At 38.5% G+C, this 14,394-nt stretch overlaps 1 protein-coding gene across 1 annotated transcript in view; it reads right to left on the bottom strand.

Moving 5' to 3' along the window:
- The window catches only part of LOC123506636 (hepatocyte growth factor-regulated tyrosine kinase substrate-like), a 59,560-nt gene that overhangs the window by 2,796 nt on the left and 42,370 nt on the right, over positions 1–14,394 (bottom strand). Inside the window, exon 8 of the mRNA XM_045258885.1 lies at positions 14,155–14,392. Within this exon, the coding sequence (XP_045114820.1) occupies positions 14,155–14,392 (238 nt within the window). The remainder of the gene's footprint in view (positions 1–14,154; positions 14,393–14,394) is intronic.

Below are 14,394 nucleotides of genomic sequence, written 5' to 3'. Positions count from 1 at the left end.
ATATAGAAATTCCTGTTGGTTTAAGGAAACTGTCAGATGATACTATGGACAAGGATTTTTGGGTTTCAAGAATGAACGAGGTAATATGAGAAGACTAATCAATGTAGAAAGGGAATTAAGATATATGAAGGAGGTGATGTCCAGTCTAATGGACAAACAAGACCAACTGATGATGCAGAACACAGCCCTGAAATTGAGAGTAGCTGAATGTGAGAAGGTCAGTGCAACAAATCAGAAATTGAAATATGAGATTCAGGAAATAAAGAAGTAAAATGACTTCCTAAAAACCACATGCCAAAATTACAAAAGCTCTTTAAAGAGCTTGCAAGCTGAAGTGCAGGACAGGATTGCATATAGGGCAGAAGGTGGATTAGGTGATAACAAGTTGAAAGAACTACGAAATTAATGGAATCAGAGCAAGAAGAGGAAAAGTCAAATTTTCAGAGGTGGTAAGGGGACAAATTCAAGAGAACACGAAAGTCGCTGTATAATTGAAGTTATCAAAGAAAAGGAAGATTTGGTGTGGGATGCATTGGACAAGAAAAAAAGCTTCAAGATTTTTGGGAAGGAAAAGAAAAATCCAAATAAATTCAGGAGAACATGAGGAAAGAGAATTGGCCAAAACTGTTATCAAACGAATACAAGACAGCACACAAGAATTTGACCAGGAGGTGGAGGAAGTGATCAGGCTGGGAAGATACAGTGAAGGGGGTAGGAGACCAATGAAGGTGAAAATGATATCTCAAGTGGCTGTAGAGGAAATTCTGGCTAGAAAAAGGGAAGCTGGCCAATGATGTTGAACACAAGGATATATGGATAAAAAGAAATAAGAACTTAGAGGAAAGGGAAAAGGAGAAAGTGCTAAGAAGTGACGCTAAGAAAAAAAACGAGAAAAGGACAGAGATACAGAATAATAATTTTTACTGGAGAGTTCTGGAAATGAGACTAAAGAAGTGGTACCTAAGGAAAAAAGAGGCCAATAAATTAAGAGTGACTTATACTAACATAGATGGGTTGTTATCAAGCATATTGGTAGTTAGGGATTATTTGAAAGAGAAAAAGCCGGATGTAATGTGCATCGTCGAAATAAAACTGAGAGGAAATATCCATGTCAACTTCAAAGAAGAGGGATATAATACCTGGAGGAGGGACAGGAAGGATAAAGGGGAAGGAGGAGTGCTAATAGTAGTTTGTGATAATATATGTGTGTGGAGGATGTACAATGTGGTGAGGACAAAAGTGGAAGTATTGGGAGTAACATTCAGAACAGAAGATTTGAAGAAAAGAAAAATTATAGTTACATATGTTCCACCAAAGACTAATACATGGGGATCAGAACAAAGATTTTTTTTTTTTTTTTTTTTACGTAGGGAAGAGGGCCAGCCAAGGGCAAAAAAAAAAGAAAGTAAGAAAAAAGCCCACTGGCTCTCCAAAGAGTACAAAAAGTGCCAAAACCGTCAGCCAGAATTAGGGGAGCAAATGCCTCGATACCTCCCTCTTAAAAGAAGACAAGTTGTAGGAATTTGGAAATACAGATGCAGTGAGGGAGTTCCAGAGTTTACCAGTGAAAGGGATGAATGATTGAGCGTACTGGTTAACTCTTGCATTAGAGAGTTGGACAGAATAGGAATGAGAGGAAGAAGAAAGCCTTGTGCAGCATGGCCGCAGGAGGGGAGGCATGCAGTTAGCAAGATCAGTAGAACAGTTACCATGAAAATAGCGATAAAATATAGAGAGGGATGCAACATTTCGGTGGTGAGAAAGAGACTGAAGACAGTTAGTCAGAGGAGGGGAGTTGATGAGACGAAGAGCTTTCGATTCCACCCTATCAAGCAAAGCTGTGTGACTGGAACCCCCCAAACATGCGAAGAGTACTCCATACAGGGACGGATAAGGCCCTTATACAGAGTAAGCAGTTGGAGGGGCAAGAAAAACTGGTGGAGACGCCTCAGAACACCTAACTTCATAGAAGCTGTTTTAGCAAGAGATGAGATGTGAAGTTTCCAGTTAAGATTATGAGCAAAGGACAGACCGAGGATATTCATTGTGGAAGAGGGAGACAGTTGAGTGTCATTGAAGAAGAGGGATAGTTGTCTGGAAGGTTGTGTCGAGTTGATAGATGGAGGAATTGAGTTTTTGAGGCATTGAAAACTACTAGATTTTCTCTGCCCCAATCGGAAATTTTAGAAAGATCGGAAGTCAGGCGTTCCGTGGCATCCCCGCGTGATCTGTTAATTTCCTGAAGGGTTGGACGTCTCTGAAAGAACGTGGAAAGATGTAGGGTGGTATCATCAGCGTAGGAGTGGATAGGGCAAGAAGTTTGGTTAAGAAGGTCATTAATGAATAATAGAAAGAGAGTGGGTGACAGGACAGAACCCTGAGGAACACCACTATTAATAGGTTTAGGAGAAGAACAGTGCCTAGATAACATGATAAGAAGAGATAGAAGAATACTTTTAGTTAGAGACTTTAACTGTAAAAAAATAAACTGGAGATAATGCTTGGCAGTGGAGCGAGAAAGTGTTACAGTTGACTATGGTTAATGCAATGGACCAGTGGGTGGAGGAGTCAACAAGGTACAGTAAAACCTTGCTTGATGAACGTCTCTAGGGACGAACAATTCAGGAGACGACCAAAAAATTAGTCAATATATCGACCCAGGGGACGAACGATATTTCGGGGGATGAATGCGGTTAAACGGCTTGCCGGCAGGCTAGCCGTTTGTGTGATAGCCAACCCGGCTATCACACAACAACAAAACAAAACATAAGCACAAAAGAAAATAGAAACAGGAACATACGAAAAATATTACATAACAATCTCCGTGCCACCACGATTTTCTCCTGTTTTTCCTGGGCATGGTGATGTTACCGCCGCGCTCTACTGTAGCTTCCTCGGCGTTATCCTCGCTGCGCTGGTGGCTCTCAGCGTTGCTGTCATCATCATCCTGGCCATATCCAGGTACTGCAGATTGTGGCACATCCATCGCAGCTGTTTCCTCGCTCGCCTGGCAAGGAACACAGCCCTACTGCCCGCTCCTCTCACACTGAGCATCACCTCCGTGGATCAAAGAAACTTCCTGGCCACGTGCCTTTAACTTCCCCTTCTTGGAAGTCCAAACTTGCTCCCACATGCATGAGGAAGTCAATTCCCAGCAGGCAAGGGTCTTCCAAAGGCAGAGACGAAGACCGACAATCTTTCCATGTTTCCTACGCCGATGTTCACTATAACGGGGCCCCACATAGCGGCACTGACTTGTGACGCTACACAGCTGTTGTGTAGCTCTGGCACGCTGCGCACATCCAAAGTTCTCTCTCATGACTGTCTTCTCGGATCTTGTCTGTCTTCCTCCCCATCCTCCTCTCCTCCATTCCATCATGCCATCAACGTCCAGTCTCTCAAGTAAATAACCTTTTCTTTTTTATTCATTTTATTATCATTTTGAAAGCATTTAGGTAAGTAAAACAATTTAGGCTTTCTATAATTATTTTGTTCATGTCATGCATACATTAAAGGTCTATTTTGAATGGGTTTTATGAACAAAAGTATGATTTTTTTTTTTTTTTTGGTCTGGAACGGATTAATGGTATTTCAATACATTCTTATGGGAAAAATTTATTCAGGGGACGTACAAATCGGGTGACGAACAGGATTTAGGAATGAATTATGGTCGTGAGCTGAGGTTTTACTGTACAGGGGGAAAAAAGAACCATCGTTGCTTGACCTAGTTTTCACAAAGAAACCAGAGTCCCCTCCAATCATACAATACCTTAGTCCAATGGGGAGAAGTGATCATGTGACATTAGAGATGCAAATTCAGGAGGAAGACGAGATAAGTTACAGAGAGGACTATAAAGGAGAGAGATGAAATTATGCAAGAGTGGATTTTGAAAAATTAAGGATTCATTTTGCTGACACTGAGTGGAGTAATATTATGTACAGAAAGACAGTAAAAGGGAAATATGATATATTCATACAGAAATATAATGAAGGAGTAAAAAAGTTTGTTCCTGTTTAAAGAGTTCAGGAAAAAAATACATGCTTGGTACAATGCTAGATGCATACAAGCAAAAAAGCCAAAAGGTAAAGTGTGGAAGAAACTCTTAAAGCAGGGAAATAACTATAACAGACGGCAGTACAAAGATGCCAGAAATAAATATATTAGAGTAAGGAGAGAAGAAAGAAATTTTAAGAAAGATGCAGTGGATAAAAGCAAATATGAACCCAAACTTTTCTACAAGTTTATAAACAGCAAAAAAGAGAATAAGGAAACAACTGAAAAAATAATTAAAGAAGAGAAGAAATACCAAACAGAGAAGGAACTGTGTGAAATAATGAATAAGAGCTTAAAAATGGTACTCACTACAGAAGATGATTTCACAGAACCAAATAGGTCATTGGATTGCCAAGGATTACAGGATATTGCAGTGCACAAAGAGGATATTGGAAGACTACAGTAATACTCCGCTTAACGAACGTTCGTTTAACGAATTTCCAGTTTAACGTACTATATAAAGTTAGACCAAAAGTCCGCATAACATACAACCACATCCGTTTTAGCGAATTTTCGAGGTTTGAATTTGCCGGGTAAGGGACCGAACGCGGCAGCTTCGCTGTGATTGGCTGGCTCCCCGCCTCTGTCTCTAGCGATCCTGGAGCTGGATCCAAGATTCTTTAACGTCAAAGCAGCCTTTTGCAGCGAAATGGCATCCATGAACGCTTGGAGGGACAGTGACAAGGTTGCTATCAGGTTGCTCTGAGGTTACTGTCTTATTTATGCATTTATGTTCACAAAACAACATTTCTATTAGCTTTTTATAAACTTTGCCCCCAAGAAAGGATTGCTTTGTAATGCATAAAGTGAAATCTTACATGGAATACCAAAAAATAAAGCAGATATGAGATGAGCCACAGACAAAGCGGGAGACTCGCCACTCGGCCGCTTCTTCTTCTTCTTCTTGTGACCCTTTTAGCCTGCGTGTTGTCTTTCCCCATGATATTTGTTTCCACTCCTCTATTGCCTGCTATAATGGATATCATATTTTAGTATTCATATACGCTCATGCCACGAGGATAACCTCAACTCCGTGGCAGTGAGTGATAGTGAATTATTAATGAAATACTGCGGTATTTCATAAGTACAGGCAACCCCCCTTTTAACAAAGCGGTTACGTTCCTAAAAAACACTTTGTTAAGCGAAACTTTGTTAAGCGAACCAATTATAACAAGTTTAACCCCTGATTTGAACTTCCATTGAGAGTAAGCAAAGCGAGAGTGCATCATAGTACAGTAAAAGGTTTAATGAAAGTAAGAATTATGAAGTTAAACATTTAGGTAGTTTAATTTAAGTCATTATAATGTACACTAATGTATGTATGTATGTAACTTTATAATGTTGATGATCTTAACTTTATGAAGGAAGGAAGAGTGAAACGGGAAAGACACTAACCGGCAACCTGTGGAATGTAAACAAAGTGCGCATCACTGTACTGCATACAAAACTTATGTACCACATTTCCACAAGGCTTTCCATTTTATCCATTGTAGAGTCAAGAGTTCAGGTGGTTCTTTTAGCTTGCAAGGAAGATACGGTCTCACCAGCCTCCTTAATAGAGTCTGCTGACTTGAAAATAGAGACAGTATAATATGGAGTCAAGATAGTGGCCAGCACTGCTATAGTTTTCTGGCCTCTCTCATGTCTGTGAATAATATCTAGCTTCATTTGGAGTAAGAGACTTCATGGTCTTCTTACGAACACTAGGCCAATTGCAGGGCGTTTTTGTGGTAAGTTGAGCTAGGGAAGACAAGCTGCTGCTGAGGCTGTTATGTTTTGACTGGGGAGTGAGTGTTGCGTGTTGTCCACGAGAGGCTTGATCTTGATCTTTATTCTATAGGTGTCCCAGGATTTTTCCTGAGGCAGGCCTTAGTACCAGCAGCTCCTGGTGTATTCAAAAGCCTGTCAGCTTGCGTGATATGGTGGGGCTTTCAAATTTGGAAAAAAAATTACCTGGATAAAACTTCGTTAAAGCGAGTTTGGTGTTCGTTAAACGAGCAGATGGTAGTAAAATGAAACCTTCGTTGTAGCGAAATTTCGTTGTGTGAACCTTCGTTAAACGGGGGTTGCCTGTAATTCACTATCACTCACTGCCACGGAGTTGAGGTTATCCTCATGGCATGAGCGTATATGAATACTAAGATATGATATCCATTATAGCAGGCAATAGAGGAGTGGAAACAAATATCCTGGGGAAAGACAACACACAGGCTAAAAGGGTCACAAGAAGAAGAAGCAGCCGAGTGGTGAGTCTCCTGCTTCGTCTGTGGCTCATCTCATATCTGCTTTATTTTTTGGTATTCCATGTAAGATTTCACTTTATGCATTACAAAACAATCCTTTCTTGGGGGCAAGGTTTATAAAAAGCTAATAGAAATGTTATTTTGTGAATATAAATGCGAGAATGTGAGAGAATTTGTACATAGCTCCTCTAACTTCCAATGGCTCATATGACATCATAAAAGTAGTGGTACAACGGTGGCCCAATATGCTGCCAAACGTATATATAATTTTTTTTTTTACCCATGTGGTATGTTGGGGACCAGCCCAGAACGCATCCCCCCTATTTCCATTATTTCCTATGGGAAAATTACATCTGCTTAACGAATTTTTGCTCTTGAACAGCTTTGACACCCCACCCTGTATCCTGTTCGTTAAGTGGAGTATTACTGTATTGGATAAGTTGGAGGTCAAAAAAGTAATGGGGTCAGATGGTGTATCAGGCTGGGTGTTAAAAGAGTGCAAAAAGCAACTACTGGATCCAATTTGGGAAATACAGGCAAACCCCGCTTAACAAAGGTTCACACAAAGAAATTTCGCTACAATGAATGTTTCATTTTACTACCATTTGCTCGTTTAACGAACACCAAACTTGCTTTAATGAAATTTGATCCAGGTAATTTTTTCCAAGTTTTGAAAGCACCGCCGTATCACGCAAGCCGACAGGCTTTTTAATACACCAGCACCTCTCGTGGACAAAATGCGCACCACTCACTCCCCCTATTTCAAAACAATAATAGCGTCAGCAGCAGCTCGTCTTCTTTTGCTCTACATGCCACCAAAACGCCCTGCAATTTCACCTAGCATTGCTAAGAAGACCAGGAAGTCTCTTACTTTCGAAGTGAAGCTGGATATTATTCACAGACACAAGAGAGGCGAGAAAACTAATAGCATTGCTCGCCACCATGGCTTGACTCCATCTACTGTCTCTACTATTTTCAAGTCAGCAGACTCTATTAAGAAGGCTGGTGAGACCGTATCTTCCTTGCAAGTTAAAAGAACCACCTAAACTCGTGACTCTGCAATGGATAAAATGGAAAGTCTTGTGGAAATGTGGTAGATAAGTTTTGTATGCGGTACAATGATGTGACCTTTGTTTACATTCCACAGGTAGCAGGTTAGTGTTTTTACCGCTCCACTCTCCCTCCCTTCATAAATTTAAGATCATCAACATAATAAAGTTACTTACATACATACATTATAATGACTTAAATTAAACTGCCTAAATGTTTAACTTCATAATTTTTACTTTCATTAAATCTTTCACTGTACTATGATGCACTCTCGCATTGTTTACTCTCAATGGAAGTTCAAGTCAGGGGTTAAACTTGTTATTATAATTGGTTCACTTAACAAAAATTCGGTTAATGAACAGTTTTTTAGGAATGTAACCCGTTCGTTAAAGGGGGTTGCCTGTAATTACAAGTTCAATAAATGAAGGGAAAGTTCCACTAGAATGGAAGAGCCAATGTAATACCAATATTCAAAGGAGGAAAGGCAACTGAACCACTAAACTACAGACCAGTGTCACTTACAAGTGTCGTAGGGAAGTTATGTGAAATAATTATCAAAGAAAAAAGAGTTAAATTTCTAGAAGAGGAGCAAGTCATATCGAACAGATAATTTGGGTTCAGGATAGGGCGGTCATGTGTATCAAACTTATTAAGCTTCTACATGAGAGTTGTTGCAAGAGTTGAAAACAGAGATGGATGGGTAGACACAGTACACCTGGACATTAAAAAGGCTTTCGATAAAGTCCTCATGGAAGACTACTTTGGAAACTAGAGAACATAGGAGGGCTGCGTGGAACTTTGCTCGAATGGACAAGAGATTATTTGAAGGATAGGGAAATGAGAACTGTGATCAGAGATACATACTCATCTTAGGGTAAAGTAACTAGCGGAGTGCCAAGAGGGTCAGTATTAGCCCCCATTATGTTTCAGGTTTATGTAAACAACATTCACATTGGGATAAACAGTTATATAAATTTATTTGCTGATGATGCAAAGTTGCTAAGAGTTATCAAAACCAGAGAGGACTGTCTGCTGTTGCAGGAAGATTTAAACAAGATCTATGAGTGAAGGAGGAAGCGGAAATTGGAGTTTAATGCCAAAAAATGCCACATAAAGGAACTAGGAAGGAGTAAGAGAAGACCGGTATGGAACTATTTGATGGGAGAGGAACAAATAATGAAGACTTAAGAGGAAAAAGATCTTGGGGTGATCATACAAGAAAATCTGAGGCCAGATAAACACATAAGCAAGATATTTGGACTTTTATATAAAATTTTGAATATATAAGAGTGGCATTTCATTACATGGTTAAAGATATGATGAAAAAAATCATCACAAGCATGATACACCCAAGGCTGGAATATGCAGCAGTGGTATGGTCTCCGAGCTCTAAAAAGGATATGAGAAAATTGGAAAGGATACAGAAGATTGCTACTAAGATGGTGCCAGAATTACAGGACTTCACATATGAAGAATGACTGAAGGAAATGGGACTGCCAACCTTACAAGATAGAAGAGAACGTGGGGACCTAATAACAATGTATAAGATAGTAACTGATATTGAAAAGATAGACAAAGAAGACCTGGTGCTGTTGACAAAAGAAGATGGAAGGACAAGAGGAGATGAAAAGAAGATCAGGATGAGGCAGTGTGTGAAGGATATTGGAAAATACAGTTTTCCACACAGAATGGTGGAAAAATGGAATGCACTGGATAATGAAATTGTTACAGCACATAGTGTGCATAACTTTAAAGAAAAAACTAGATAAATGGAGATATGGAATGCATTGGATAATGAAATTGTTACAGTACATAGTGTGCATAACTTTAAAGAAAAAGCTAGATAAATAGAGATATGGACACAAGACACTATGAGCCCCGCTCGAACCCTGTACAATACAACTAAGTAAATACAACTAGGCAACTAGGTAAATACATATTCCAAAGTTGGAATATACAGCAGTGGTGTGGTCGCCAAGCTTGAAAAAGGATATAAGAAGATTAAAACGAATCCAGAAGATAGCTCCAAAGATGGTGACGGAACTAAAGGACCTAACATATGAAGAACGGATGAAGGAAATGGGATTGCCAACCTTATAATATAGAAAAGAAAGAAGAGAACTAATAACATTGTATAAAATAGTAAATGGCATTAAAAGATAGACAAGGAAGACCTGATGCTGGTGGCAAAAGAAGCTGGAAGGACAAGAGGACATGCAAAGATTAGGAAGAGGCAGTGAGTGAAATATTTTGGAAAATACAGTTTTCCATATAGAATGGTAGAAAAGTGGAATGCATTGAGTGATGAAGTTGTTACAGCATATAATGTGCATAGCTTTAAAGAAAAATTAGATAGACAGGACACTATGATCCCTGCTCGAACCCTGTACAATACAACTAGGTAAATACACAAGATCAAGATCATACGAGACGGACGTACACAATGCACTCTGTTCGGATATTACTTCAAGCCACCAAGAATATCTTTTACCTAGTGTTAACTAAAGATTAGAGCTATGTTTTAGTGCTGTCCCGTCTAGGTGGCAGGGTTAAAATGTCAACAAGATGGAAAAAGGAGCATGGAATAAAGTGAGATCCAGAATGGATGAGGGCAATGATGGTTTGTTTACACCCACTGGAGGTCCTAGTGAAAGAATTGATGGCTAGGCTAAAAATTGTGGAAAAGGACAATGAGATCATGAAAGCAAACACTGAAGTGCTGAAGAAAAATTATAACGATCTGAAGAACAAAATTTGTGCAAGTGAAAAGAAAATGGAAGATAATGAAGATTAGGTGGGCAAAATAAAAAATGAAAAGCAAAATCATTGAAAGATGGACCAGGACTAACAAAAAGTTAGTTATAAAAAGATTATAGAAGAATCAGCCAAGGAAAGGGAACGGGAGGTTGCCAAAATGGTACTAAAGGTAATAAAGGAAAAGGAAAATTTGATTAGGGATACTGTGGAAAAGTGCATTGTTATCTTTGGATTAAGGAAAAGTTATGCCAATTAGACATGACAGAGAAGAATATAAGAAAAAGCAGGCTGAAAAAATAGTGATGGAGGTAAAGATGATGAAGAGGAAGGCAAGAGATTGAGTGAAGAAACTGAAGAAGTCTATAGACTGGAGAAATATGAGGAGGGAAACACACGTCTATTAAAGATTAGAATAATATTGTAAGCAGGCGATGAGGAAATCCTGGCAGACTCATGGAGGCTGGGAAGGAAAGATGGATATAAAAATGTATGGTTGAGATGCAATGTAAATGAAGAGGAAAGAGCTACACTCAGGCAGCTATGGGAAACAGCCAGAGAAAAATCTTAAAACAGAACAGCAGAGGAGAGGATGAGCTACTACTGAAAGGTCAAAGACATGAGACTGAGGAAGTGGTATACAAGAAGGGACAAAAAAAGGGAAATAAGTATCACTGTAAAAGAGGAAGAGTATCAAAAGTTGCATACACAAGCATAAATAGTATTTTAACAGCAAAAACAGTCGAATGATTATTCAATAGAAAACAAAACTGACATTGTGGGATTAACAGAGACAGAATTGTATGGAGGACTTAAAGCATTGGATATTGAGGAAAATAGCTACAACATAGTGAAAAAACATAGAGAAACAAAAAAAGGAGGAGTGATGTTACTTGTAAGGAAAGAGCTGCAGGTGGATGAAATAACTTATGGAGAAGGGAGTGCTGAAAGCATGAGTAATAATTCAAGGAGAAAGAAAAAGGGACTTTGCCTCTGTTTATGTCATACCCAGAACGAACTCTTGGGGAAATGAAGAATATGGAAACATGCTTAATGATACCAGAAAATGTTTACAGAGACTAATTGAAAAGAGTAAAAACATAACAGTGATGGGAAGGCCTGACAACTGAGGGAGGAGAAACATCATGGGGACAAATACTGTTGAATCTAGCAGTAGACAATATCCTAACTCAATGGGTGAAGGACAGCACAAGATATAGAGCATATGAAGAACCATCACAATTGGACTTAGTATTTACTAAAGAATCAGAGATACTCGATAACTTGGAATATAAGAGTGTACTTGGTAAAAGTGACGTATTACTTGAATTAGGCTGAAAAAAGGACTGGCAGAAATTAGGAACGAAGACTATAAAAAGTAGAAGGTACAGTTACAGTAAAACAAATTTTGCAGAATTAAAGAAATACTTTGAACAAGCAGACTGGATTGAATTTTATACATTGGAGAAAACTGAAGACAAGAGGAATATTTTAATGAAGTATAATGAATGAATAATGAAACATGTGCCTATCAACAAAATAGACAAGCCTAGACACAAGGAGTGGTTTAACAGAAGTAGTGAGTTAGCAATGATGGAAAGAGAAGAAGCCTGGAATATGTGGAGAAGAAATAGAAGACAAAATCATTAGTTAGACTATGCCCAGAAAAGAAACGAGTATGTCAAGATTCGGAGAATGGAACAGAAAAACTACAAGAACGATATAGTAGACAAATGCAAGGACCAGTCAAAATTACTTTACAGATATATAAATGTCAAGCTGAAAAACAAGGGAGAAATAAACAAACTAAAATACAATGAAACGTATGAAGACCAGGAAGATATGACAGGAGTGATGAACAACTGCTTCCAGTCAGTCTTCACCAGAGAAAGCAACTTCCAATGTCAAATGTTCGTGAAATACGAGTGTCAGTAAAAGAAGTAAAGAAAATAATGGAAGAACAAGATGTAAGGAGAGTCTCAGGTCCTGATGGAGTGTCAAACTGGATTGTAAAGAAATGCAGTCACCAGTTAGCAGACAAAGTCCACAACATTATGAGTTCCTTAATCCCTTTGTGCTGGATGTTCAAAAAGCCCGCCTGGCTGATATACGGGGTGATAGGCTGTGCCCGGGAGCTTTGAATGAGTTTTAGGAGAAAATTTAATGTTTTCTCTAATACGTCAGGAGTTAATTATCCAATTGAAAATCTGTTAGTGCCGTGAGAATGCTTGTGAATTTTGGTGTTATCAATGCATTTATCTTGGAATGTTGACTCTCAAACTTTTTAGTTATTGACTGGTGAAGAGAAGGCAACTTGAAATTTTCTATATACACATTTTATTCGGCGTCCAGAATTGAATTATAACTTGTTTTGCTTGTTTTTTTTTATTTTGTTATGTTAATACAACTAATAATGAAGACACTGATAAAATATCCATGAGGATAAATGCAGCCTTCAAAGTATAAAAAACCTCTGGTTGATGACGATGTCTTCGCGAAACCCCAGGGATGATGGAGTAATCCAGGTAAAGACTCAACAAACCTCATTCATTTCCTATCACTGATTCACTAGAACCATTTGTTATTCCTTGAACTATCCTGACCTTTGCCAATCCTGATCACTCACATTCCTCTCTTTCTTTTCTTTCTCTCTCTCTCTCTCTCTCTCTCTCTCTCTCTCTCTCTCTCTCTCTCTGATTGTTTTACAGCAATGGATAAAGAGATTCATGAGCTGAAACCCCTCATTACATGTACCCTGTATTTGCAAAGCAGCATAAACGATGAGTCAACATATACCTGCCATGCAAAATATATATTGCATCAACGAAAAAAAAAAAAAAAAAAAAAAAAAAAAAAAAAAGCAAAATAAAGAAAGGGGCCAAGGGGAAAGAAATAGAAATTGTGTAGAGGAGGAAGAATGTCGAGAAATTATCAGCAAATTCAACTATGTTATCATTAGTCAGAGAGCTGCCAGATACTCCTTTATCATCACAGACTATATATGTGTGTACGTGTGTGTGTGTGTGTGTGTGTGTGTGTGTGTGAGAGAGAGAGAGAGAGAGAGAGAGAGAGAGAGAGAGAGAGAGAGAGAGAGAGAGAGAGAGAGAGAGAGAGAGAGAGAGAGAGAGAGAGAGAGAGAGAGAGAGAGAGAGAGAGAGAGAGAGGCTTTTATTGCAAAATTGATAACGTGTCCCCTACAACTGTTTTCATGACTGAAGATGGCAAGAACTTTCTATGACTCATCATTCTGAGGTTTGTGTTTACAACAGTATTTTGTGTAAAATTTCATGGACATTGTTTTTGTTTGTGATGTATAGAGCAACCCACTAATTCTTTTGTCTTTTCTTTTAGGATGATTCAAGAGCTGTCTCATATGCTAAAATATAATGCTTCTGTCTCACATGCTAAAATATAATGCTTCTGTCTCACATGTTAAAATATAATGTTTCTGTCTCACATGTTAAAATATAGTGCTTAACAATTTCTTTTATTTTCTGTTTCTATATTATGGGTAATTTTCATTAAATTCTGTTTAGATTACAACATAAACCCATAAAAAAGTGGGATTTTGGGACCAGAAATGCATTAAACTTTCTTGCATTAATTTGAATGGGATAAATTGATTCCTAATGTAAAAAGTCCAAATGAAGCAATAAAGTTTGAGACACAAGTTACCATTTCATTCAAAAGGCCAATAAATAAGTAAAATTGAAATGAGTGAGAGATTAGATAAATAAATAAAATCCTTCAAAATATCTCACAAGCAGCTCAGTTATTCTAACATATTATTTCCACGTAAAATATAAACACACATATACAATCATACATGTGACTGATAACTTCAGCTGACAAAAACTATGCTAAATATGGCTGTATCAAATGCAATTCATAATTCATAAAGCATCTTTGGAAATGGAGCAAAGTACTTTTCTATGTTGTTACAATATTAAATAATAAGCATGTATCTATTTGCATGCAGAAAAATTAAGATGAATCACACTGTACAGTATAGCAGTGCTTCAATGTGTGTCAACAGTGTAGTAGTTAAAGTACCTGAGGAGCTCCTCCTTCAGTCTGTGGTGGATACATGTGGCCAGGCATGGGTCCTGGGGCACCAGGGTATGGTGGGTAGCCCATGGAGTACATGGGTCCTGGAGCTGCCATGCCTGACGCCTTGAATATCTCCCGTTCACTCTCAGCCATGCGGTGGAGGGCGAGCTGCCTCTGGTACTCCAGGTATTCCTGCTTCTTCTTCCTCATGATTTCCAGCTTTTGCATCATTTGCATTTGCCT

Source organism: Portunus trituberculatus, chromosome 20 (genome assembly GCF_017591435.1).
Source record: "Portunus trituberculatus isolate SZX2019 chromosome 20, ASM1759143v1, whole genome shotgun sequence".
NCBI classification, from domain to species: domain Eukaryota; kingdom Metazoa; phylum Arthropoda; class Malacostraca; order Decapoda; family Portunidae; genus Portunus; species Portunus trituberculatus.
The sequence above is the reverse complement of the archived record's forward strand: the minus strand, read 5'-3'. Positions and strand labels throughout refer to the sequence as shown.